At 42.9% G+C, this 25,772-nt stretch overlaps 1 gene segment (V, D, J or C); it reads left to right on the forward strand.

The window, feature by feature from the left end:
* The first annotated feature begins 1,398 nt into the window (after positions 1-1,398).
* LOC144320267 (T-cell receptor alpha chain constant-like) overlaps positions 1,399-25,772 on the forward strand; it is a 50,645-nt gene continuing 26,271 nt past the window's right edge. Inside the window, 1 exon segment of the C gene segment in view lies at positions 1,399-1,542. Coding sequence covers positions 1,530-1,542 — 13 coding nt within the window.

Here is a 25,772-nt window from a genome sequence, read left to right on the forward strand (position 1 = left end):
AACATTTCATATTCTGGGCATTCATATTTTGAGAAGCCATTATATCCACTTGTTAGCCTGCCACTTAAGATTCTCTAAAACCTGGGCCATTTCCATTCTCTAAATTTATTCCCAGCTATTCCCTTCCACAAATGTTCTGCTCCAGGCAAACGGGCCACCTACTTCCCCTGAATGCTGACACATGCTCACACCTACACTTCGTGTTCATAAATCAGTCGCCATGGCCCCACCACTATAAACAGACTTGTACACATGAAACAAATTGAGTTTCACAGTGTCTTAGCCAGGACACCCTGCGTAGGTGACACCAGACTTAATTTCACAGGGAGAGTTTGAGAAATTATATGCCTTTTTAAAAATTAAAGATGCTTGGGTAAGAGATCCAGCAGGCAAACAACAAAGTAGGAAGAAAGGAGGTGCTTTTGTAATGGATATGGGAGCAAGGGATCCGCCCACGGGAAGATATTCTCTGGAGAAGGAAGGACACTGACTAAATCCAAGTAGGAAATTTATGGACTGCCATATTACCTGTGTGTTTCTTGTTTTCCCTCTGGAATGGCCTGTTCCTGAGTGTTGCTCGTTAAGCCCCTGGTCCTCTAGGCAGCCCAAAATGAGGGAAAGGAGGATACCATGCTGTACACTGAGCAGTGGTGCCCATGGAGTTCCTTCTTAGATTTTCCTTCAAGTTACCCTCAAAATTAAGAGAGATCTCAAAGGATCATCTAGAAAGAATAGGAGAAGCTACCTAGGAGAAATAGTTCAATAATAGGAGAAAGAGTTCAAAGTAATCCTCAAGATATGTGACCTGGGGAAAGGGACAGAAAGAATTGAAAAGTCTACCCTAGGACAAAGAGGAGAAGTGTCCTTGTCCTAGTGACCATCTAAGCAGGGAGTGAAAAGGTCTGCGGTTGGAGTTGGTGAATTCAGGGCTGGCCAGTGCCTGCTCCTGTCTCTAGTTCTTTGGAATGAGAAAAGGTGGAAATATCCTTTTGATGTTCCACAGGCTGGACCTTGGTCAGAGGTGTCTGGCTCCAGCACCCTGAGGGGTGGACCAACATGCTTACCCCTCCTGCAGCTGCCTTGCTCTCTCCCACGGTCGATGACAAAATCTCTGACTCCTTTGGCTTGGTGCCATGGACATGAGCTGTTCCTATTTTATCTGAATGAGGAGTATGATCTTCAGAAACCCTGGTGAATTATTAGCTAAAACACCGGAGGATATGCTAGGATTCTGGCAGTCAGCATTCTGGGCTTGTGCAGGAAAACTCCCTCTTTAGAATATTTAGAAAGAATATCCTTCATTTAGCCAATGTGGAAACAGTCCCGAAATCCAAGCTGGCACTAGGATTCTGTGCCAGGTTATTACTCTGACAATTACTTAATATTCTCTGTGCTCATGGTATCGCTCCTTCCAGAAGATCTTTAGGGAAAACTTAGTTCAGTTTCTAGGAGGTTTTTGCTGAGCTGAAGATCACTGTGTGAATAATAATGCAGGCAACAGGCTCACATTTGGAGGGGGAACAAGGTTAATGGTCAAACCCAGTAAGTATCTCTGCTGAATCCGTAATGAATGCTCTAATTTCTAAAGGAAGCCATAGCAGTAAGCTTCATATGAGGGCTGTTTTCTCCACCCAATTTTATTTTTTCTGTTAATTCTAATTGTGAATCCTAATGGTTATACAGTGTATACACATGCCATAGGTACCTGTGAAAATAGGCACATGTGTGATGGCCAAACATAGGGAAAAATGGGCTAGAGAATAACAGATTCCTTGTCCTTTCTGTCTTAACCATTGGACTAGACAGTTCTGACTGTGATGAATGCAGGGATGGCTGGGCATTGGAGTGGGAGGATCCTTCCCCAGTGGCTTCTCCAGGATCGCAGCACTCCTTGCTGGTCAGGGGGCAGCTCGGTCTAAAGATGGAGGGATGAACTATTTTATCTGAGAAGAGCTTTTCCATCCCGACCATGCTATGAATTGACCACAATAATAAATAGTCTCCTCCCCTGCCTCTTTGGCCAGGGTCCCAGCTGGAGGAGCACGCTGGCTGGATTTGGGGATTGAGAGGGATTTCCTGATACACATTGGCCTGGTCGGTTTCTGTAAAGCTTCCTATGACTGTGTAATATTGGCAACAACCGTAAGCTGATTTGGGGATTGGGAACAAGGCTGGCAGTAAATCCAAGTGAGTCTTCAAATTAACTCTCTCAAACCTGTCTCTGCAGTTTGAAATATCTCAGAACTGTCTCCCTTTTAAGCCCTAATGTTTAAATTGTGCAGTTGCGGGTCACGTTTTTCTCCTGTCCGCCCAAGCTGAGCCCCTGCTTACCCTTCAATCAAAATAACTTGGTAGAGGGATCCAGAAATGCATGGTAGGAAGGCAGTTAGAGTATTCGATTATTTTCATATAGAGCACAGGAGGACCCATTCCAAGAAAGAGCCTTTAGGGATTGAAAGTTGGAGAAGGTGACAATATGCATCTTGTAGCACAGCCCCCTCCGTTCACACTGCGCCAACCTCACGTGGGCCATTGTAAATACTGTTTCCCCCTGGCCAAACATAAGTCAGGCACTGCCAGGAACTCCCAGGACTCTGGGCCATCCCTGTGGCCACCCTGGAGAAAGCCTCCCCACCATGGACAATCCAGAATGACTCAGACTTGCCATATAATTACTGCATTTCTGAGTCCTCTTTGGCTTATAGGCTTAGAGAGGATTTGCTAGTAGTAACAGGAGAGGATTTGATTTCACCCTAATTCTGGCCTCCCCCGAGAAGTTCTTCTCTCCCAGAATCTTCAGGAGCATCTTAGAGACCACCTACCCTGTTTGGAATCATGCTTCACACAATCAGCCTCTGTTCCCAGCAGCGTTTGCTGTGGCTTTGGCTGGGGCTAGCTCCCAGGGCAGTTGTAGGCTCGGCAAAGCTCGGGGAGAAGTAGAGGAGTTGACAGTGGAGCCAAGGAGCTTCGGGAAAGGCATCTTTGATATAGGTGTTAATGAATTTCTAAATGAGCTTCTGTGCGTTAACCTGATAAGACTCTCCAGGGAGAAGGTCACCTACCTTTGCAGCTCTAAATGTAGGACACGCGTTGCAAGAAAAAAAATGGGAAATGTCAATTGCAGCGCCCAGATGAAGAGACAGCGTGTAAATACCGAATCGGTTCTAATGTTCAGTTGATGAAATGTGAGCCTTCCAGGAGAACAGGCTCAGGGTACATTTATTAGGGTCAGTGAGCTAACTGTTTTGTCAATGTTACTGGCATACACACTTCAAAGGAAAACCTAAAATAGAAAAGATGGCTAATAGCATAATGCTTAAGAACATGAGTTTTAGAATTGAACTGCAGGGCATACTGAACTCTGCCATTTACTGGATGTGTGACCTTGGGCAGGTTACCTAATCTCTTCACGCCTCATTGTTCTCATCTGTAAAATGGGGACAATAATACTACCTAATTCACTGTATTGTTATGAGATTAAAAGAGTTAGTACCTATAAAGGGCTTTGCCTAGTGGCTGGCACATAGTAAGTCTTCAGTAAATATCAGTTATTATGACTAAATCAGGTTGTTGGGGGTAGGGGGAAGGAAAAGGGAATAATTCTATCCTTCTAAAGTTTTTGTAAAGTGCAGCACTAGAGTGTGGCTCTAGCGACATAGGAAAACTCATCTTTGGGCAGGGGACCACTTTACGAGTCAAACCAGGTAGGTCTGGATGTTCCCGGCTGAGGCACAGCTGCCCACTACATTCGTGTCTTGTCTAATTTTCTCTGCCTTCTCAACTTCTAACCGAGGACTTTCACTGTTCAGTTTTATTTTCTTTTTGTAATACTTAGTAGGATGTGTGGAAAACCTAGCCAATAGGGTCTTCCCCAGCCCATTCAGTTTCAGCTAGAGGCAAAAAGTGGGGCAAGCCTGAAGGTGAACTGGATCTGGGAATTCTAGGCTAAGACTGAGAGAATGTAAGTCTGGCTAACTTGGAGAAATAAAAACATCCAATGTGGGAGGTTCATGAAAACTAAAAATGATTTTCCTAATAGTGTACTAGGGTAGAAACCACCCCTGTGGTTTCTAGAATTCTCTAAGAACTGTCATTCAAGGAGAAAACTGTCTTTCAAGCATGGAAATGGCAAGTTTTTGTTTGGTAAAAGAAAGAAATAAAGAAAAAATAGGGGAGGACAGAAGAGAAACTGTTGGTGACTTGGATCTTTTCTTTTTAATTTATTCTTTTGGTCAAGAAACATGGAAGACCATATTTTCCATAAGATGGCTTTTAAAAACCTTTTTAAAATTCCTACTGTCACCAAGTAGGAGTCGAATATGTATAGCATACCTCTGGTGAGCTGTATAGAGGAAGAAAAGGAAGGAAATTTAGCAGAGTTGAGAGTGTTTTTGTACTAGGCAGAAAAGCCGTGCCAATCTCTGGGACAAACAAGCTTGGAACAAGGCTTTTCTTTGGGCCTGGAACAAGACTCACCATTATTCCCCATAAGTCCTTTACTACTTGAGAGAAAGCCCTTAATCTATAATGACCAGCTCTCACATCCCAGACACCTAATGAATTTCTAAATGAGCTTCCGTGTGTTAACCTGATAAGACTCTCCAGGGAGAGGGTCACCCTTACTTTCCTGGCTCTAAATGTAAGACATGTTTTGTAAGAAAAATGGGAAATGTCAATTGCTGTGCCAAAACAAAGAGGATGGGTATAAAAACTGGACCAGTTTTAGTGTTAAGTTTATAAAATGTAAGCCTTTCAGAAGGGTTTCAAGGCACACTTATTAGTTTGCGTCTACACAGCACAATTGTCCAGTTAATTTGATTAATGTCAGTAGCTGATCCAGATATTTAGGCACTTCCTGGAGAAACCTTCTTGGTGCTCAAAATTGCCTCAATTGACTGTCACATTACCTAAATAATTGCCAGATCTGTTTTACTTTGTGCTGTATAGACTCAGCCTAATCAAAACAAATGCTGTTGTGTGTTTTTCCCCAGTCTGTCTCCTCTCGGCGCGGAAAGTTTCCTTCTAGTCACACAAAGAAAAGATACCCAGGAAGCCATTTGACTTATGGCTGCTGCTATTTTGCATTTATATGACTCCTTTCCTTGGAAGAGATTAAGACACTTCATACGACTTATTAGCTAAACAGATTGACAGCCTAATTAGAAAGAGAGAAGCCGCTTCTCAGTATCTTTTTGTGGCTGCCATTCCTGCCCCCACATGTAGAACCTTCAGTCAGATTACTCTGGGATACAGGAATAAGAAAGGGAGATGATCATGGGTAGCGTGGCCTTCTCAGCTGCACGTGAGAGATTGTTTGAGGAGGCAGAACAGCACTAAATAGGTCAGGGCAACTGACAGAGCCGGGGACATTTCTTCCCCCTAGAACTCACTCATGTGTTCCCACAAAGCAGAGCATGACACCTTTTGACATCAGCTGGTGGTGTCTATCTACTCCTTCTCACTTTTCTCTTTGGACCCTACAACTCCAGGTCTGTTCCTTCCACCTCTGACTCTCTCTCCTTTGATTCCTGGCCACCTTCCCCCCCACAGCACGAACCCCAACACACGCTGCTGCCCGCCTCTTTAGCCTGTCAGTTGTGTTGCTGAGGAGTTTCTTAGCTCCTTGAGTGATCCTCAGATGGCTCCGGTGCCTGAGGGAATCTCTCCTGCTGACGGGCCCCAGCAGAGTACCCCCCACCCAGAGGGGGAGGCAGCCGCCATGGGCTACCCAATGCCCACGTGAAGGCTGGAGCTGGGGGCCCTGCATGAGGAAGAACCTTGGGAGGAAGGTCCACATGGAGTAAGGAACACCATGGTTTTCGTGACTCATGAGTCTGAATCCTCTCCTGTCTGGGACACCGTAGCTTCCAGCTTGGGATCTGAGACACGTGTCTCTGAAGCAGTGGCAGACTCTTTGTAGTCGAGTCAGCCACTGGACAGACAGGCTTGGCGAGGGTGCTGCATTTTGGGTCCGCCTCAAAGTGATTGTCACACCACGTAAGTGTCTTTTCTCATCTCTGTGCACTAGGATGTCTGTAAATCATGCTGAGGAGTTCTGTTTCATCCCCCACGTCTCAGGGAGTCACTGAGCATATAGTTTCTGGATCTAGCCACACTGCCAGTTTGACCATTAAGATGGTCAAATTCAATTTAAAAAATAACTTTGATTTCATTTAGTGCCACCGACAGCAAAGGGAAATTAGCATGTCATGGGAAGCTAATCGATGCTCAGTTCACTGCCGAGGAAGGGAGGGACTGGCATTTCTTTCTTATGGCCCACCCTCTCCAGCACTGAGGCCTCCGAATTCAGCTGACCTTTTCCATGCCTCTCCATTCTGGCAGATTAAGTGGTCGTGTTTGCTAACTTTCTTGTGGGAAAACACACGAGACAGATATATTCTCCTTCAGTTTTTACTAAGAAAGCTTTTTGTTAGCAATTTTGACAATAAACTTCAGCTAACATATTCTCTCCTGTTCCTGTTAGTGATATCTTGGCTCGAACAGGCTCATTTTCCCACATTATTCAAAATGCATTTCTCTGGTGTAGCCCACTGCACTACTACCCACCTTATATCTTCTCAGCACCCATCTAATAAGATAAACAGGGTCACACATCATCAGACATACTTCACAGATGGAAAAGCTGGAGCACAGACAAGTTAAATAATTTAAGCCAAAGCAAAAAAAAAAAAAAAACTCAGAACTGAGATTAGAACTTGAAATTCCCTGTTTTCGTCGGGTGAGTTATTTTGAGCTGTCATCTTTGTGATTGAAAACAATGTATCTCCAAAGTTTTGCCATTGGTAGTTATTTGGTGCTGGTGCTTACAGGGCTCAGGGAGTTTTTGTAGACCTCAGAATCACAGTGTTCAGCAACAATGACAGACTCTTCTTTGGGGCTGGAACCAGATTACAAGTGTTTCCAAGTAAGTGCTGGAAACCTAAACAGAGGTTTTGAAAAGGTGTTTTCTGTAAACAGCCAACTGGCTTTGATACATTCCCACTGTACTGCAGGCCACCCGCCTGAGCACTGGGTGGGGCCTTCCATGCCTCTCCCTGCCTAGACCCGTGTCCCCTCGGGACTCTGTGTCTCACAGGTAGAACTCTCTGTAAACCTAATCAGCTTGATCTATCTGCAAATACCACGGTTCAGACTAGAATCTTATCAGCAGTAGAAAGAAGACACCAGAGAATCAGATGCATTATGATGCATTATGACTCCAAACAAATTATCTGTTTCTCTCTTTGGCATTTTTATTTAAAATATCAGGGAAGGTGAAGCAAGTTCAACTTCACCAACCTGAAAACTTTATGAATTATGCCCCTTTTATATGCAGAGAGACCTAGATTGACTTTGGATGTTTAGTCATTCAATTTCATCATCTGTGTGTGGAATCTGTAATGGGCAAGGGAATCAAATATAATTAAATGAGCAAATAATCTTCAGTAGTCAATATTCCTACATTGTTTTATGTGCTTTGCTCTGGACTTTTTATCTGGGATTTATCTCTAATAGGCTCCCCAGAAGGACAGTGAAGGTTTTTGTTAAGGTTTTTGTGACTGTGTGGATAGCAACAATCGGTTGATCTGGGGCTCTGGGACCAAGCTAATTATAAAGCCAGGTAAGTCTCAGAGATGCGCCTGTAAGGGAGAGGAGACACGAGTTGAATAATACACGAAACATAGCATGCAAATTATATTTTTAAGAACAACCCGGCTTGCTGGAGACAATGCACTCAACCCAAATGGGGTTTTCGTTCCCTGTGAGAGGCAATGTCAGCCACCAACTCTCTTTAAACTCTCTCTTGTTTGGTCTAGTTGCTTCCAGAATGAATAATACTTTTTTTTTTTTTTTTTTTTTTCAGAATGAATAATACTTAACTAGCCCTCCAAGAGAGCAGAGCTGGGTTGTTAGGGAGTATCTAATTCCCTCGGATACCGTTAGAATGCTTTCCCAAGGACAGAACCAGCCTTATTCCGCTGGAAGTGCAGATTCAGAGAAAAAAGAATGGTCCACAGTCAAAGACCAGCAGGTGAAAGTAGTGTGCCTGCAGCTGCCCCCAGTCCTGGCCTCTGGCTGCTGTCCTGTGTGGGGAGCAAATGTCTGCAAAGTTTCGAGTCACTTGCTGGTGCATCACCTCGGTTCTGGACCTTAGTGCAAGTCCCATAAGGACATAACTTAAAAGACAGTAGCAGAGCAGGGCAAGGAAATATGGAGGCTGAAGGGATGCCTGGCAAGTTGGCTTTTGCAATGGTGGGACAAAGGGGTACTGAGCCTGAAAGACTAAATTCATCCTCACCCCATTCTCCCACCACACCCCCTCCTGTGGGTTATTGTAAGGCTCTGAAAGGCTGTGAACTCTGGGAGTGCTACAAATAAGCTCATCTTTGGGATTGGAACTGTGCTTTCGGTGAAACCAAGTACGTGAGTAATGGGGTTCTGTGTCCTGGACAAGCAGGAAGTAACAGACACTCTGATGAAAAGGAGGGCTGAGGTGTGACCTAGTACCCTCACAGTCATCCCTTTCCTGCCAGGATATGGCAGATAGAGGGAATGATGAGATAAATCCCAGGAGGGAAACTTCTGTGACAATGTCGAGCCCCTGGATGCTGCAGGCTCTCTGCTCTGTGAACTCTATTTCCAGGCCACATGTCAGGTCTGTTCCTACCTTTACCGCATAGATACAGCCTCTGCTAAGGTGTTTGTACAATTATCTGCCAGCTCTTCTACCAGCTGTATCTTCTTTGTTTCTTTTTCTTCCCAAAGAGACTGCAGAACTACAGCTGGGGAGATTGCTGACAAGTCAGGCAGAACTGATCCGGAGTGGGGGAGGCCAAGGAGGAGGCTTAGGGTAGGTTAGCTCTTAAAACTGGGACCCTTGTAATACCTTCCCTATATTTCCCACATTTGTCTCCCCTTTCATTTTCTCTAGAATAAGTCCTCTTGGTTTGTTCTTATACCCACTGCTTCCAGGCTGAGAGTTCAAACATCAGTTTTGAATTCTTTCTCTTCAAATCTGAAGAATCAGGAAGAGACAGTCATGTTGGAGATGAGTTCAAGTCTCCTTCTCTCTCCAAGTTTACAGTTCTGTAATTCAATCTCCACTTTAACCAAGACCTGTACCCCTGTCTTAGATGCTCCCTCTCTCTCTTTTCTTTGATACCTGATGTATATTACCATCCAGCCAATGCTTTGTGATAAAGGGGCTCTCGTGTGCTCTTATCCTTGCCTTTAGGATACAGCCTTCCTTATAACAAAAGATGTTCACCTCTTCCATTTATTTCAGGACTGGACTTTCTAAAAGTGTAGGAGACTCCTTGCCCTTGTCTGTCTAAAATATCATGAGTTCATGATGAAACTTCTTTGAGAAATGATAGGACTACTTGCCTTTTATTACTCTTCCTTGGTGAAATATTTTCTTTTGCTACCATATAGACAGTATTGCATGTTAAGAAAGCTTTAAAATAACTTGACCAGTGAGTAGGGCACAAGACTGTGGAGTTCAGGGGGAGTCCAAATGTGAGTTCAGATGGCTCTGTTGCTGGGAAACATCTCTATGGAATAAGATTGACTCATCCCTTCAGACCTGTGTGTCTAAGGCTGAACTTATACATGCGAGAACAGGATTTAACAAATTATTTGACTCAGCTTTGGCAGATTTAAGCCTGGAAATGCAAAAAAGGTCTGAGAAGTTCATAAGTTTGGTCTTTTAAAATAAAAGTGTTTTGCTTTATGTAGCAGAACCAATTTTTTTCTTCCTATCCTAAAAGGCCAATTTCCAAAGACACAGAAAAGAAAGAAATCACAGGGAGTCCAAAACCTCCTCCCCACCGTGTGTTGTGGGGTTTTACTAGGGATTTCAGTAAAGGCAGGAAATGCTGTGGCAATAACAACGCCAGAATCTTCTTTGGAACAGGAACGCAGCTGGTGGTAAAGCCCAGTAAGTGGCCATGTTCTATTTATATTTGACCAAACAAATAAATCCTGTGAAGTTAGTGAAGGTTTAATTTAATATGTAGACAAATGTACCGTTTGAAAAATGACTTTTGCAAATGCATGAAACATTCATGATTATTGAGACTAGAGCAAGAATGATAAATAGATGCAAAGTGAGACCACCCCAAATTGCCTTTAATGTGGTAGCTTAGCAATCCTACTTCTGAAGAGATACTGGGGCTATGAGTTATTTACAGCCATGATACCTCTTATACTATATTATGCAAGGATTTGTGTGTTTACTGTGACTTTGCCCACCAAACTTGTCTTTCTTTCTATTAAAAATGAGAATCTATCTCATTTTAAATGCCACTAATATGTATAGCATAACTTCTTTGTCTCTCATGCCTGCCTATGTATTTATTCTAATAGATCCAATACAAAACCCGCACATTTTCCCATTTTGACAAATGTCCACATCTAATCCTATACATGTCAGATTTTGCTAAAAACATAGCTTTACTATTCAAATGCAATGGGGGATAAAAACAATTCAGAGATGAATTGACGAGCCCAGATGGCTTTATAAACACCTGAGAGGAAATTCAGAGTAAAATAAAATGGCAAGTGCAATGACAAGGTTTTTGTTTAATGATCAGTTCCTCCATTGGGAGTAAGAACTTCTAAACCTGCCCCAACTGGAAAGGAGGGAAATAAGGAATTCAGGAGGCCAGCGTTCCTGGAGCTGTCAGTTCCTCCATAGTGCCATTTTGGGGGCAACATGGCCCATCCAAAGCTCAGTGGAAATGTTAATATTAAGAGGCATGTGTTGTCAAGTTGGCTAACTGAGTTATTAAACCCAACAACGGGTTATAATCCAGACTATGAAATTACCAACCCAAGGAGCTTTAAAGTAGAGTAGCCTATTTCTGAATGATTTAGCTGTGGGAAATGCCAAAAGACAGCAAACAAGCTAGATCATGCCATAAGTTTGCTTAAATCTGGTAAACATGACCAACCCATGTTAATTGTTTTAATGATTGATAGACAAGGGGTCAGATAGACCATGAGGAGACAGTAGGACTCGGTTCTTTATAAGTCAAACAAGGAGCCTGTAAGGGCTGGTGGTAACAGCATCAGGTGTCCATCTCTTAGTGGTGAGAGACCATATCCATTGACTGGGAAAGGAGAACATTTCTCAAAAGACTAGGATCCCTCTGGGTCAAAATGAATGATCTTTACTACCCCCAGCTGGCTCAGGGCTATCGTTGGTGCAGCAAACGTGTGCTTGGCCTAGGGTGAGGTGAGGGCTCTGTAATGCAAGTTCTATCTCAGGTGGAAATTCAGATGTGTGGGCTGATGTGGCCCTTACCTGCCCCCAAATTTCTTTGGGCTCTGAAGGGTGAATATCTCTAGCCCAATGGCAGTTGGCCACACGTTTTTTGACTTCTGTAATAGAATTGTGTTTGATATCACAAAGGAGTTTGCTGAATTTTTCCTTTTATAATTTGTCCTCGCTGTTAAATGGGGTCATGCAATTTCTTCTATGCAATAAGCAGAATAAAATTCAAGCAAAATAACCAGGAGACACAGGGAAAGATGGCTGAAGAGATAATGAGGTCTGTTTATTACAGTAGGAGGAGACAGTGTGGGGATCTGTTAGGTCCCTGGAAGATGAAATATCTGTGTAGGGATGTATAACTTTCCTGAAAAGAGTCACCAAGAGTTTTTGTTATGGCCCCAATCATAGTGTGTACAAAGTTCGGAAAAAATCATCTTTGGAAAGGGGACTCAACTTCATGTTCTCCCCAGTAAGTGCTGTTCTTGTGATTTTCTGGTATTAACTCCCACTGAATTCAAAGTGGTTTTGGTGTCAGGCATGAAAAGTTTCTTAGGCTTGAAGACGTGTGGGCAGCATCTAGGTCCTTGGCCCTTCCACTCTCATGGAGGCCTGCACCTTGGCCCTTCCACAGCCTAGCCAAATACCAATTATTTCCCCTCCAGAGCTGGGAAAGTTGCTGCCAGTGTTCTGTTGCTTACATATCAATGATCTTTTTCATTGTTTGTATATTATCAAGAGTACAAAATTGTGAACTTTTGCCCAGAGTCTATTTTCAAGCCTCCCCCCACTCCGGGCTTGTCCCTAGCAGACTTTGAACACATTGTTAAACTCAGTGTGAGTTCTAGCTCCAACTAAAGTGGTTTTGGAAGTAACTGCAGCCTAGACCCTCTCCTTCCACTCTTCATGAGAGACTCGCTTTTTCCTGTTGGGCCTCTGCTAAGATTCCTGGCTCTGATGCTCCATGCCTTCTCATTTCCCTTGTTCCAGGGATGGGTGGGAGATAACTTTTTAAAGGCCTACTTAAATGTCAGAAGCAACAAAGGTGGTGTGTTGGCCAAGAGCAACAACTTAGGTTGGGCTTTCTCGCTCTGTGCCATTTTCCAAATCCTTTTCTTCATGTAGGAAAAGTAGCCACCCCTTTTCATTTCTAGCACAGCAAAAAGTTCATCATGAGACCAGAGACAGGAGTTTCCTTTGAAACATTTTTCATAGGCTAACAATAAACTGGAAGTTTGCAGGTTTCAAAAATTCATTCTTGGGCCACAACTTCATGGCCCAAGCTCTTGTATACAGTCATGTATGGAAGCTCTTGTAGACAGTCAAAGCCAGAGACATCTTAATCATACCACATTTTGTAGAGGGTCAAGGAGAAGGAGGCAAAGACATGCTAAGGAAAACAAAAACTATTGTTAAAGGGAAGATTTTGATCTTGGAAAAAGATTAACAAGAGGAAACATCCAGAAAAACTTGAGCCAGGCATTCAGACTTTTGTGGGGGCAATCGCTGTGCGAATTCAGGAAAGACTTTCTGTGATTGCAGGTAAGTATCCGGCGGCCATTCCTAACTTTGATCAGCATGGCTTCTTCCTTTAATGACTTTTAAGGTCATTAAGGTCCCTAGGAATGCTTTTGCCCCCCCCCCCCCCGAAAAAAAAGGTCTGTTAAGAGCTGGGAAGTTAGTTCTGAGCAGGAAGATGAGCAGGTACACTAGCATGATTCACAAGCCCACCAGACAATCACAGGCAAACACATGTACATCAGCCCAGCCTCGGCACCTCCAGCTTGCTCTGACCACATGTCTTGGCCCAGTTCCCTCTACTGATCCCAGGAAACCAAAACTTGAGGACAGAAAACCAGAGAGTCCTTGGCCTGTGGTACACAGGGAGGCTCATCTGAGATCCAGGAGCTATTTAAAATATTTAATGTTTATTAATTTTCATTTGTCTAAGTAACGCACGAAATTTCTCATTGTAAAAACAATTCAAATTACAGTTAAAGCCAATATTCACCTTGACCTAGTTCCTTCAATAGGAGTTTTCTCCCCAGAAAGGACCACTGGGACTGGTGTGGTATGTTATGATGAGTTTCTATTTGGAGTTTGTTGACCTGGAGTCTCCGGTCTTCAAGGCAAGAGGCTGGAGATACCAAGAAGTCAGACTGCAGTTAGCAGATTTCAATTAGATAAGGCACAGATGCTTGAATGCAAAAGCTGTTGGCAAAAGAGAGCCACCTTCCCAGGGGCTCTTCAAGAATGGATAGGTCTTTGGACAGAGAACACCTTGGTTGAAGACAGAAGGATGGGCAAGATGGCCTCTGAATTCCAGCCAGGTCTCGCCTGGTGAAGGATGGTTCATCCCATGGCCAGCCTCTGTCATGGCTCTTCTGCCTGTCATCTGATTACCATTACAGTCTGAGCTTTGGTCAGCATTGCTCCTGTGCTGTGAGTAGTTTGATTTCCTCAGCATCTAGAGAGTTTTTGCAAAGAAAGGAAACTCTGTGTGTACTCTGGGGTTGGTAGCCAGCTCACATTCGGGAAGGGCACCAAACTCCTGGTCACACCAAGTAAGTTCTTTTTTCTGGCTAATTATTCTTCCCAAGAAGCCTGTCTTACATCATGCAGAAGCTGTCAAAACACAGGTGGTGTTTTCTTTGCTTGGTTTGTGTTGGGTGGTTCATGATACCAGTTGGAAAACAAGGTTATTAAAGCATAGATTCCCTAGGGTTTTATGCTTGACTTTTGCTATCCATGGAGTCTCTCCCTGAGAAAATATGTGAGCCGCAAGGAGGAGGGTCCAGGGAAAGTAGGGAGGAAGAAGGCAGGAATTGGATGAAAATAGACAAAGGCCTGCAGGAATAACAAACAAGATGGGATCCCAGGAGACCAGCAGTAGCTACTTTGAGTGAATTTCCCAGGAGGTACTCCTGCCAAGGCCCATTCTTTCAAGGAAAATTATGGCAAGTACAATCGGGCTGCGAAGTTGCTAGTTATTAGTATTCATCCCACGTTCTAACCTAATTACAAGGAGATTGTTTTGGCCATGGGCAGTCATTTCAGGTTTTGTTTTCCTGCTTGCCTCCTCCACCTCCACCTGTCTTCCTAGAGGCCCCAGTCAAGGTTATTGCAATAGCACTGAGCACTGTGTAACACCAACACAGGCAAATTAACCTTTGGGGACGGGACCATGCTCACTGTGAAGCCAAGTAAGTTGTGTTCTTCTTTGGCTGGGCCTTTAGGGGCAATCAATCAAATCATTAGTTTGAAAAATACTTTAATCTTGTGCATCTGCTTGGGCTCTTTATTAATGTTCTTTCCCCAGGCCAAAGAGAGTTGGTTCCCTTCTCTGCTTTAAAATGAGATGTGCGTGTACGCACACACACGCACACACAATGTCTTACTGTGGCTCATGGTGCGGGGCTCTCAGGAGCATATAAAACATTTTCAAAGAAATAGAGGTATAAACAAGCATCGAGCCAATGAGAATGTCAGGAAGGACCTCCAGGGGGGACCCAGTGCCATACCACCCCTAACTAGACTTCCCTGCATGCTCCCTGGCCATTTAGGATATGCTCTGGGTTCATCTGATGGTCTAGGGCAGGATATTCCTCGGTGCCTCTCTGTGATCAATTCTGAAATTTAGCAATCCTTGCTGCCAGAAAATATTTTACATCTAACTTTGACCACCCCCACCCACCACCACATGCCACTGCAATTTAAATCTCTGAAAAGAACCATTAGAACTTTGGGCATGTCGTTTGAGAACAAAATTTCTGCTGTAGAATCTGAGACTCGGTCTACTTCTGCAGCATCCCTGAGATGTCATGTGTTCCCTTGGGACATTTCAAACACACGTGTTTATGGATTAGGCAGTATAACATGAGCTTTAGAGATAGAAAAACCTAAATTCAAGTCCTAGCTCCATACTTTGTGACCTTGGGCAAATTACTTAACCTTTCTGAGCCTCAATTGCCCAAAGTATAAAATGAGGATACCTTGTTGAGTTATTGTAAGGATCAGATAAAATAACACAGCTAAAGTATTCAGCATAGTGCCCAAAACATAAAAAGAGCTCATCAAACCCTAGCTATTAATAATAATGATAAACATCATCTCCAACACACAGTAGAACTTTTGTTTCACTCCTCAGGCTCTTCTGTCAAGATTCTGTCATGCATCAGGAGCTGGCATGGGGGGAGGATGGAAAGTGTCAGCCTGTTCTATGAAATTCTTCACCTGGGATTTGAAAGTATCTAAGTGGAAATAGAAAGAATCCTGGCTTATTTAAATACAAAACTATCCAAGTGTCAGAGGCAGGGGAGAGGTTTCTGCAGAGAGCTGCATGGCTGGAACTCCTGGGGCTACACATAGGCCCTTACAGCAGGGGTACATTCACAGTAGCTAAAACCTTACACCTCCCACCATACCAACCCCAGTGTGATTTCTCCAGAGTGCCCAAAGATACAGGCTTCCCATGTGCAGGGACCAGGACAGAGACAGAATGGAAGCTTCACAGGAAAAAGCAAATTGTCCTCCTGCTTTTCTGGTTAATAAAGCTTAGGATAAAATATGGCACCTAAAAGTAGCCCATCAGTGAAAGTCTCAGACCCAGAAGTGGGGGGTCAGTGAAGTCCCTAGAAGCAAATCAGGGCAGTGAATATGGGAGAAAAGAGGTAGAGGAGAAAGTGGCATGGAGTCACACAATTCAGTCTGGGAAAGGAGGCATTGAGTGAAACCTAGAGGGGCTGTGTTCTCCAGCTCCACCAGGACTCAGCCCACAGGATGCAGCTAATAATGCAAGAAGAAGGGAGTGAGGTTAGTGGTAAAATGTTCCTAATAGGTTTTTGAACAGTGAAAATGAGCTGTCAGGAGTAGTTGCCAGAGCACTTTCTCTAGAGGGTTTTTGAAAGGAGATAGACACCCTCCTATCAAGGGTGATTGACGTGCAGCTCTGCCTCAAGGCAGAAGGAGAAATGAGAGAACCTCTTTAAGCCTCTTTCCAGACCCTAGAGTCTCTCTCCAGGAAAAAGACTCTGGCTCATTAATGCAGAGCTGCATCCTTCAGGATACCAGGGTCGCTGGGTTACATTTTGGAACCTTAGCTGGGTGTGTCCCAAACTCCCTTTGTTCTCAGGACTGGACAGGACAAACAGGCTGGCTTTTTCATCCTAAAGCTAAAAACACAGGTTCTGGGTTCTGGGTCCTGGGTCCTTTGTGGTATTGAGATGCAGTCAGGGGAGCTCTGGCGGGTTTTTGCAAAGCCTAGAGGTGGTGTGGGACTAACTCTGGCAGGGATTTGATCTTCGGTCAGGGAACCAGCTTGTCTGTGCTGCCCTGTAAGTACAGCTAAGTGGGAGGATAAATGAGCCTATGCTCAGCGTGGGAGTGAGCCAGAGGGTCTTGAGGCCTGGACCCATGGTGACCTCAGGAGCGGGTAAGGGGTGGAAGGCAGAAAGGGACAATAAGGAGGGGGAAGGATCATCATCCAGGGAGGAAATCACAGGTCTGTGTGAATAACACCGGAGGAAATGCACTGGAGGTTTCCCTTCTCAGGAGGGCTTGATGAAGGAGAAAGCTGAGTTGGCAGGTTTTTGATGCTGAGATAATCACTGTGCGCAAGGACAAGGCTTCTCTTTTATATTTGGAAAGGGGACAAGGTTGCTTGTCAAGCCAAGTAAGTACCATAGAATTTGAATTGTGCACCAAAAACTATTATTCTCCAAAAGGAAGACCTACTCTGTTTTCTGTGGGGGCCTCCTTGGGTCAGAAGAATATTAAGGGATTGAGCAAACCAAGGCCCAGTGCCTGCTCATCTTCCTCATCCTTGAAGGAGCTCTGGCAGGGGCAGAAGGGAAGAAACCTGCAGGACCCCACCAGTAATCCAGTCCTGGGGTCTGTCCACTCTCCCAAACTTCCAGTAAGTAAAACCATCTGATGGCAAATCTTCCTCAGAAGGAGATTCCCATAGAGTCCTCCCTATTTCATGGACTTAAAAACTGAGGCAAGTAGAGGTCAGTGACTGATAAAGTTCCAAGAGGCTCCGAACTCAGAGAGCCTAGACAGTTTTTCCTGGAGATTCGTGAATGCAAAGCACCAGGTTATTTAAAGGTGAGGTGGCAGTGGTGATTAGCTGTCTTCTGAACTCCAACGGGATTGAGGACTGGGCTCAGCATTACTTAAACTCCTGGCTGTGGTGGTTTTTGTCACTAAAGAATCTAGAGTGAGGGCCCAGGCTTCATTAACCCCAGAGACACCATGCTCTGGCCCTGTTGCCCGGGGAAGTACAGCTCTTGGCACACATCATCTTGAGCATCTTGAAAGAAGAGAAATTAGAGGAGAAGGAGGGAAAAGCTTATATCTCATATCATGCAGTTACCTCATTTTGTAGCAAGATTGTTTCCCCATGAGCAGTTTGTCTTCATTTAGCAGCTGTCTTCTCTGGGGAAACCATTTTGTAGAAGTGTTTGTCACCAGCGTGACAACTGATGGCTGGTGGAAATTGAATTCTGGAGCAGGAACCCAGGCTGTGGTCATTGCAGGAAGGCCCGATTCCCGGGAGTCTCACCTGCCCTTAATTTTAACCCCCAGATGCCACGTATTACTAGCTGAGACCACGAGAAACAGATTTGAAAGGAAGCCATTTCCCTGAGCTGCAATACCCAGAGCTATTAAGCAAAAACGAGAAATCGGTTTGGATAGAAACATTTTTGGATAAATAGGAATTCTCATTATTCTCTATCAGTCCCCCGTGTAAGTACTTTATTCCCCTTATAAGAAAAAAAAAGTAACAATAAGCATAGCCACAATTCATGCTTTAGTGTGAGAGAGATCTGCTGTGAATTTTGGGGTAGAGGATTAGAAATGTGTTCAGGAAGATTGGATGTGTTTTTGACAGGATATGTAACACAGTGTGAATTATAACCAGGGAGGAAAGCTTATCTTCGGACAAGGAACCGAGTTATCTGTGAAGCCCAGTAAGTATAAAAGTGTATCCCTGGATTAAGCAATGTCTGTGGATTAGGGGCTGATTTAGACCCAATTATACATTATATGATGAATGTTTAGAAAGGGTGAATGAACATCACACAGAAGGAGGACAAAAGTCTCCCTGGCTAGGATCTGATGTCTTAGTACAAAATGGGCATGTGAGGGAGTCCTAGGAATTACTTCCAGTATATATGTGTTGGGACTAAAGAGGTGTGACTGATTATTTAGGGTACTGGCTAGGCCCTGTAGCCCCAGATTTCTATAGTCATCAGTGGACAACACTTCCAATTCCTTAACAAGCATTTAAGGCACTATTCTTTTTGGCTAAGATTATGTCAACTTATGGAAGGAATGTTATAAATAGTGATCATTGACCCAAATAATTGTCATTAGCCTCTCTGTCTGAAAAATCACATTTAAAAAAAAAAAGTTTATTCATAAGTACTGTGGGACACCTCATTGTTTCTGAAACTTTAGGCCAAAAATTTATATAACAAAGCCTCATGGAGCACAGAGAATCCTTAAAAATCATCCCTTCTGACCATCTCCATTTATGAATGGAACTCAGGCCTGAGGAAGAGACTGATCATGATCCTATAGCCTGTCTGTACCAGAGCTGGAACAGAACTTAAATCTCCACTTTGCCGAACTTGTTGCTTGAGCTTGTCATTAATTCTCCTGGCCTGAAGTTTGAGGAGTCCACAGGACTAATCTGACAAATACTTTTGTTCATCCACTCTACATCAGGCTTGGTGCTCAGACCATGGACCCATCAGGAAATGAACTCAATGAGATATTGCCATCAGGGAACTGAACTTCTAGAGGTGGATCTCATTTGTTCCCTTGATTATGACAATCCATATTCTGATCCCTCCTGGGCATGACCCTATCATGCCATCCTCACTACTTTAGGAAATATTAAAATTCATTTTTGTTGCATTTTTTAAAGTCTCTTAGCAGCTGAATCAACATAGAGACCTCTTTAGTCAGGAGAAAAGAAATGACCCAAAAAGTAAAGCAGAAAACTAGAAATGTCCCCAATAATTTAATAATTATAAAATCATTTTATCCAAATCAGCAGCCAAATTAAGTAGATAATGGCAGTTCTAAACCTCATTTCCATCCTGTAGACTCAGTCTGAGGAGGAATCAAGGATTTAGCCCTTGTCGCACAACTCATCAATGCCCAGAGCAGAGGAGAAAGAGTCTCTGACCTGGGTTTTGTGAGTCATCTTAGACAAAAAGATGTGAACCCTGGTTTAACATCTAAAATCAGAGAGCACTTACTCTCTGTATATATTTAAAGCATATGTTGAATGCTTAGAACTCTGTAGTAGAAAGTGGAAAGCAAAGATTCCCTAGACGAAAGGGGGATTATAAAGACAAAGAAGAATTTATTCATGATTGTAGATATTTGTTTGTTACTCCACAACAAACTTAGGCTGACAATGATGTTAAAGCCAAACCCATAAAGTAATCGCTGACTCTTTACTCTGTGTCCTGCCAACCTGGCCTTTTTGGCCTGTTTTTTTATGTTGGGCATATCACAGTGTTTCTTGGTTCAGGCCAGCAACTGATCTTTGGATCCAGGACCCAGATGACTGTTGTACCCGGTAGGTTGCCAAGATCAAATACTATTTGCACTGATTTATGAATCTATAAATGTATATTGTACATACATGGAATTTGATGGGCCTGGGGCTGAGGGTATAGAATAGATACCAAGAGGGACACCTGGGTGGCTCAGTGGTTGAGTGGTTGAGCATTTGCCTTTGGCTCAGGGCGTGATCCCAGAGTCCTGGGATCAAGTCCCACATCGGGCTCTCTGCATGGAGCCTGCTTCTTCCTCTGCCTATGTCTCTGCCTCTCTCTCTCTCTCTCTCTCTGTCTCTCATGAATAAATAAATAAAATCTTAAAAAAAAAAAGAATAGATACCAAAAGCCCATGCTCAAAATGGTAATGTAAGAAAAGTAGTATTCATCAAAGTCCAGAGAGAAAGAGAAGTTTTTTTGCTAAGTTTTGAAGGGGAGTTGTTTAAAGTGAGAAGAAAAGAAGCTATACTAACTAGAAGAATTGTTGAATAATAGGAACAGATTCCCTAAAGGGAGCCTCTGTTTCTCATAATATTTTCTTTTTGTTTTTTTTTTTTTTCTTTTTTTTTTTTTTTTAAAGATTTTATTTATTTATTCATGATAGTCACACAGAGAGAGAGAGACAGAGAGGCAGAGACACAGGCAGAGGGAGAAGCAGGCTCCATGCAGGGAGCCCGACGTGGGATTCGATCCCGGGTCTCCAGGATCGTGCCCTGGGCCAAAGGCAGGCGCCAAACCGCTGCGCCACCCAGGGATCCCCTCTCATAATATTTTCATTTGAACCAGACAAAATGCTACATGATGGTTTTCACCAGGAACTTTCTTAAACCAAGTCTAGTTGGCCAGCTATATTTCTAGCCTATTCTAGCTTACATCTGTGTAAGTTGCTAAACACAAAGGCGCCCATTTAAGATATTTAAATGAAGCTCTATTTCTATAGCTCTCTGGTGCCCTTCCAGCAAAGTGTTCCTGTAACACACTGCTTATCATTTCTACAAGTAAGAACAAGTAAGCCCCTTGCCCTCCAAAACTGCATAAGTATTATAATTACTTGGCTTAGACTGAAGTCACTTCTATTTTATTTCCCATAACGGTGTTCATCTGTTGAAATTTGTTTAAATCCAAATTGTGTGGGCGTCTAACTGTTGGCTCTGAGGTTTCCTTCCTGTTCTTATTGTCAGCAAAATATTTTGCTCATAAATAATGTTTCATCTAGACTTGCAAATGACAGCCAGTACTGCAGCCTCTTTTCTTTCTCCCTTGCTAAAGGGAATATGCAGGCAGAACAGAGAAAAAAAAAAAGCCAAAATGTACAGTTTCATTGTGGGGGCTGGAAGGAGATTGTCAGTGCTGATGGGGAAGTATATTTGGTTACATAATGTAGCTACTTTGACAGATAGGATACAAGGATCTTGGTAGATGATACATACAGACAGACTACAGCTATCTGGTATGGTTCAAGATATCATTAAAAGTAGCTCAGGTCAAGTTGTCAAGCACAATGCAGATCCAGGTACAGACTCAGGGAGAGAAGCTTCCAGATAGCCCTGGAACTAAAGGCAGAGTAAAAATTTTTCTCACAATCCTGGCCAACTGAGAATTTTCATTTATAATTAAGAAAAGAAAAAGGTAAAAAGCACTTACTGGCAGTGTCCTTGTTTCAAATATTGTGTATATGGAGCACAGAAAACATAAGAATGAACCCAAGCAGAAAACTAAAGAAAAGAAATCGATAAAACCACCGAAGAAAATCAGTTGCCCTTATCTTGCCTGTCTCTGATAATGAATGTGTCTTCTTGGCTCGTTCCTCACTTTGTTGAATTTTCTAGAAAAATAGCAAGAAGCTGGTAGAGTTGGGTTAGTCTTGACCTACCTCGATTGGTTGTCTCTGTTCAGCATTCCTCCCTTTTAGGAAGCCCCAGACTTTTTGTAATGATAGCAAACATGGTGTACAACTATAACAGACTTTACTTTGGATCTGGAACCAAGCTCAGTGTAAAGCCAAGTAAGTTATCATTACTTCTACAAGTAAAAGTCACCAACATATTATCCTAAATTCCTCTGACCAGTTTTTATTTGTTTTGAGTTCTTTCATTTTGTGTTTTGGGTTCCCACCCATAACAATTTATCATTCCTTGTTCATGTGTCTCCTAAACAGATATAAAACATAGTAAACAGATCCTGTGATTCAGTAAATATACTGAAACTACAGACCCTATTCCTGGGATGGTATTCTATCTAAAGAACATTCCCCAATTTTAACTATTACTACTTTTGCTATTTGACAAAAGAGCATTTGGATATAATTTAAAGTACCTATGAATGTCCCAGGTTTCAGAGAGAAGATGTAACAAACTGAAATTATATGTATTTTTTAAGATAAAAAGAATTAGATCATCTTGATCATTAATAACTCTTATTGAATCCTTACTATGTGCAAAGTGCTGTGTAAATGCCCCTCATACCTGAACTCATTTTACCTTCCTAATAATCCCCTAGGATATATACTAGCATCCCCCCTTTCACAGATGAGAAAATTGTGTGAAAGTGAAAGCCAAAGTAAGAGGTTAAGACAGTTACCAAGAGATTATAGCACATGGGGGTAAAGCTAGGCCAAGAGGCAGCCTGCCTGTCCCAGCCCACAGTCCTGATGAGATTTATGTAGGAAGACCTAGCACTGTGGTGATAGTAGTTACAACTACATTTTTGGAGCAGGAACCACAGTAACCGTAAGAGCAAGTAAGTAAGAAGGAAAAAGTCACAATAATTTTTAAATAAAAATGGTGACTATGATCATGGACAATTTCACCTGGGAAACTCAATGGTCAGTAACTAAATTCCAGAAAGCCTTCCCAGTTTGCATTGGGATCAAAGCTGTCTACTTCATTTGTCTCCTCCTCTTCTACCCCAGAATGGCTCTCCCCATCAGGTATGCCTTCACAATTATAAATTTGTTGAGGGCACAGGCTTTACAGTCAGATAAAAATCAAGCTAACTATCTGAAATTATCTCAGGTCCCTAAAGAAAAAGTGAGAGAGGATTTCACTGGACTATATTAAGATGAGATAGAACTCTTCAAATATTTGAAGAACTGCAATGTAGCCAAGGAAGGAGTTAGTACAGAAGGCAAAATCAAAACTAGTGGTTGAAAGAAGATGTCTCAACCTCTTATGGAATCTTTATGAACAAGTAGAATTGCCCTGCAGTCGAAAGGCTGCTTTGTGAAGTGTAGAGTTACTCTTCCTTGGAGGTCTTCACGCTAGGTCCTTCAGGCTAAGCATTGGATGTTGGAGAAGGGATTTCTATACCCTTTTAGCTATTGGACTAAATCACCTCTGTGCTTCCTTTCAATTCTTAAGTGCTAAGACCCCAGGATTCAAGCCTAGAGGATGAAAAGGTGAGCCCAGACCTGTTCCTTCTAGTTTTATTATTTTGATAGCCAAAGAAATAGGTCATCAGATTATTCATGAGCTAAAGGCTATTTGGGATTTTTTTAAGCCAAGAAGACGGTGGGGTATGATTTCCCAGTGCAGTAAATGAGAAAATAAAGGAGCGATATCAGGAAGGAAAAAAGAAAGAGGAGAAAAAAGAAATGCATGGAGGGAGGACCAGAGGTTGAATGAGGGAAATGAGATGATTTTGCAGAGGGCAGATCTAGTCTATCAAAGTTTTCACGAGTTCAGCTTTGGAAAGGGTTCCAAACACAATGTCAATCCAAGTAAGTGAGCAGTCTTTTATACTGGGAAATAGGGCCAGGGAAGCAAAGCTCCTTCCAATTTAAACATTCTCAAAAGGATATGTAATTGCTTTCTGATGGGAGGGGCCTCTGCAGGTGGGAAGGCTATTGTTACCACAGACCATTTGTCCCCTGAGAGAGAGCCTCTGAGGACTCTGAGGACTGACCATCCCGCTAAGACTGCTGGCTGCAGAAGAAAAAGACTTTAAGCCGCTTGAGGGGGATAGAGGTGGATTTTCAATCATATCCCCAGGGCAGGGGAGAGAGTGTTTGGGGAACAATAGGACCAGGTTCATGTAAAGGGGGCCAGCACTGTGTCGACAGAGCCTCAGCCTTAGGGAAACTGCACTTCGGAAAAGGAACTCAGCTAACTGTATGGCCTGGTGAGTGGGTTATTTTCTACTCCAGGGAAACATTACTGTGAAGAAACTGAAAAGAGAGATGAGTGAATTCCCTTAGTCTTAAAACTAAGGGAACATGTGTACTGCCCTTCCTGGAGGACCCTCCTTCCTAGGTAGACTGGGATGGGGAGGTGGAAGGAAGGTCAAGATGACCTAGGGGCCCTTTTAGGAACTTGAGAATCTGAAAGCAGACTGTTCATCCCTGCAAAGTCAAAAAAGAAGGGCAATCCCACTAGCATGTGTGAGGCTTCTCAAAACACACATTCTGGCTCATACCCAATGCTTGAGGAAGGATTTGGTCAAATTGGAAGATAGGTTTACAAGGCTTATTTTCGTTGAGTGCTCTGATTCTTGGTTATCTCCCTGTTAGAAGCTCCATCAACTATTATACTCCTTTCTTATCAAGAATGGCTTCTCCATCGTACTCCGTAAACTTTCCCCAAGAAACCTCTTCACACTCTTCCTTAATACTAGCCTCACCAGTGGAAGTTCTAATATAGCTAGAGAGTCTGGGCTTGAATGTTGGACCAAGGAAAGTAGAGCTGATCCACAGTGCAGAGCAGCTTGTAGAGCCCAGGTGGACCAACTGGCGTATCCTTCCTCTCTTTGGCATCTTCTTTGGGCACTAAATTGAATATAGAGACCCTAATGTGCATGCCCGTGTGTGATTGTGTTCATCAGCATTTCCACTCTGAAAATACAAATAGCCTGTTCCAAAAGGTTTCCGTGGCTTATAGGGCTTCCTGTTCTCAGGGTTTTTTGTGGGTTAAAAAATGGCAAGGCTATGGTTGAGAACTATTATCTTCACTCATAAATCCAGGTCCAAAAAGTCAAAGCAGAGAAGTAAATATATGAGCAGTCTAGACCCAAATATGTGCCTACTTATGGGCATTCTAGCTCTATAAAGCAGGTACAGCACTTACAGGCAGGATTACCCTAAACATTACAACTCCTCCACTTTGTCAATGCTTTCAGAAATGTCCTTTGTCAAGTATCTGCACAGTGTGATTTCTTTGGTCCCTGTGGGTTTTGATAGGCCTCAAATCACCAGGCGACCAATGCTGCAGGAAACAAGCTAATTTTTAGAGAAACCAGGTGTTAGTCAACCCAATGAATACTGAGGCTTGAGCCACAATTCTGCTCCAACATTGAAGCAAGAGCCTACCCATTAATGTTCTGTGTTGACCCAAATTAACATGTCTCAAACCTGCCTTAAAAATATTTAGTCTTGCTCTTATGCGTAAGCACATATGTATATACAAAATCAGTATGGATAAAAGATATTGCTACCTTGATATTTTCCAGAGCCCATCTTCTTAAGAGAAGGAAAACAATTAAGTTACTTTTCTTATTTCTTCACATCTCTTATCTGATTGTCTCAAGAGGCAAAGGACAGTGGGAAGGTGTGATTCTCTCTATTCAGAGTGGTAAGTGATTTGAACATGGACACAATAGCAGGCAAGGACCCATGTTTTCTAAGATTCAATATATTGCTGTCTATATCAGGCTGCAACTTCTATAACCAGCATTCTGATTTATCTCCTCAGACCCTCATTTTTCCCAATTAATGCAACTGAAACATTGGTAACTCTTATCTCCCAGCTCACAGAAAGCATATGAGGATTAAAAAAACATTGCTCTGAGAAAGAATTGAACTGGAGCTTCGCTTGGCTTTTTTGCAGGGACAAGGGGTCATAGGGAGAGAAGTATTGTTTTTGTTGCTTATGTTCCCCTTTTTCAATGGGGAAGGGAATAAGAAAAGAAGGGATATTTGAAAAGCAAGG

This window comes from Canis aureus, chromosome 9 (assembly GCF_053574225.1).
Source record: "Canis aureus isolate CA01 chromosome 9, VMU_Caureus_v.1.0, whole genome shotgun sequence".
Taxonomy (NCBI): domain Eukaryota; kingdom Metazoa; phylum Chordata; class Mammalia; order Carnivora; family Canidae; genus Canis; species Canis aureus.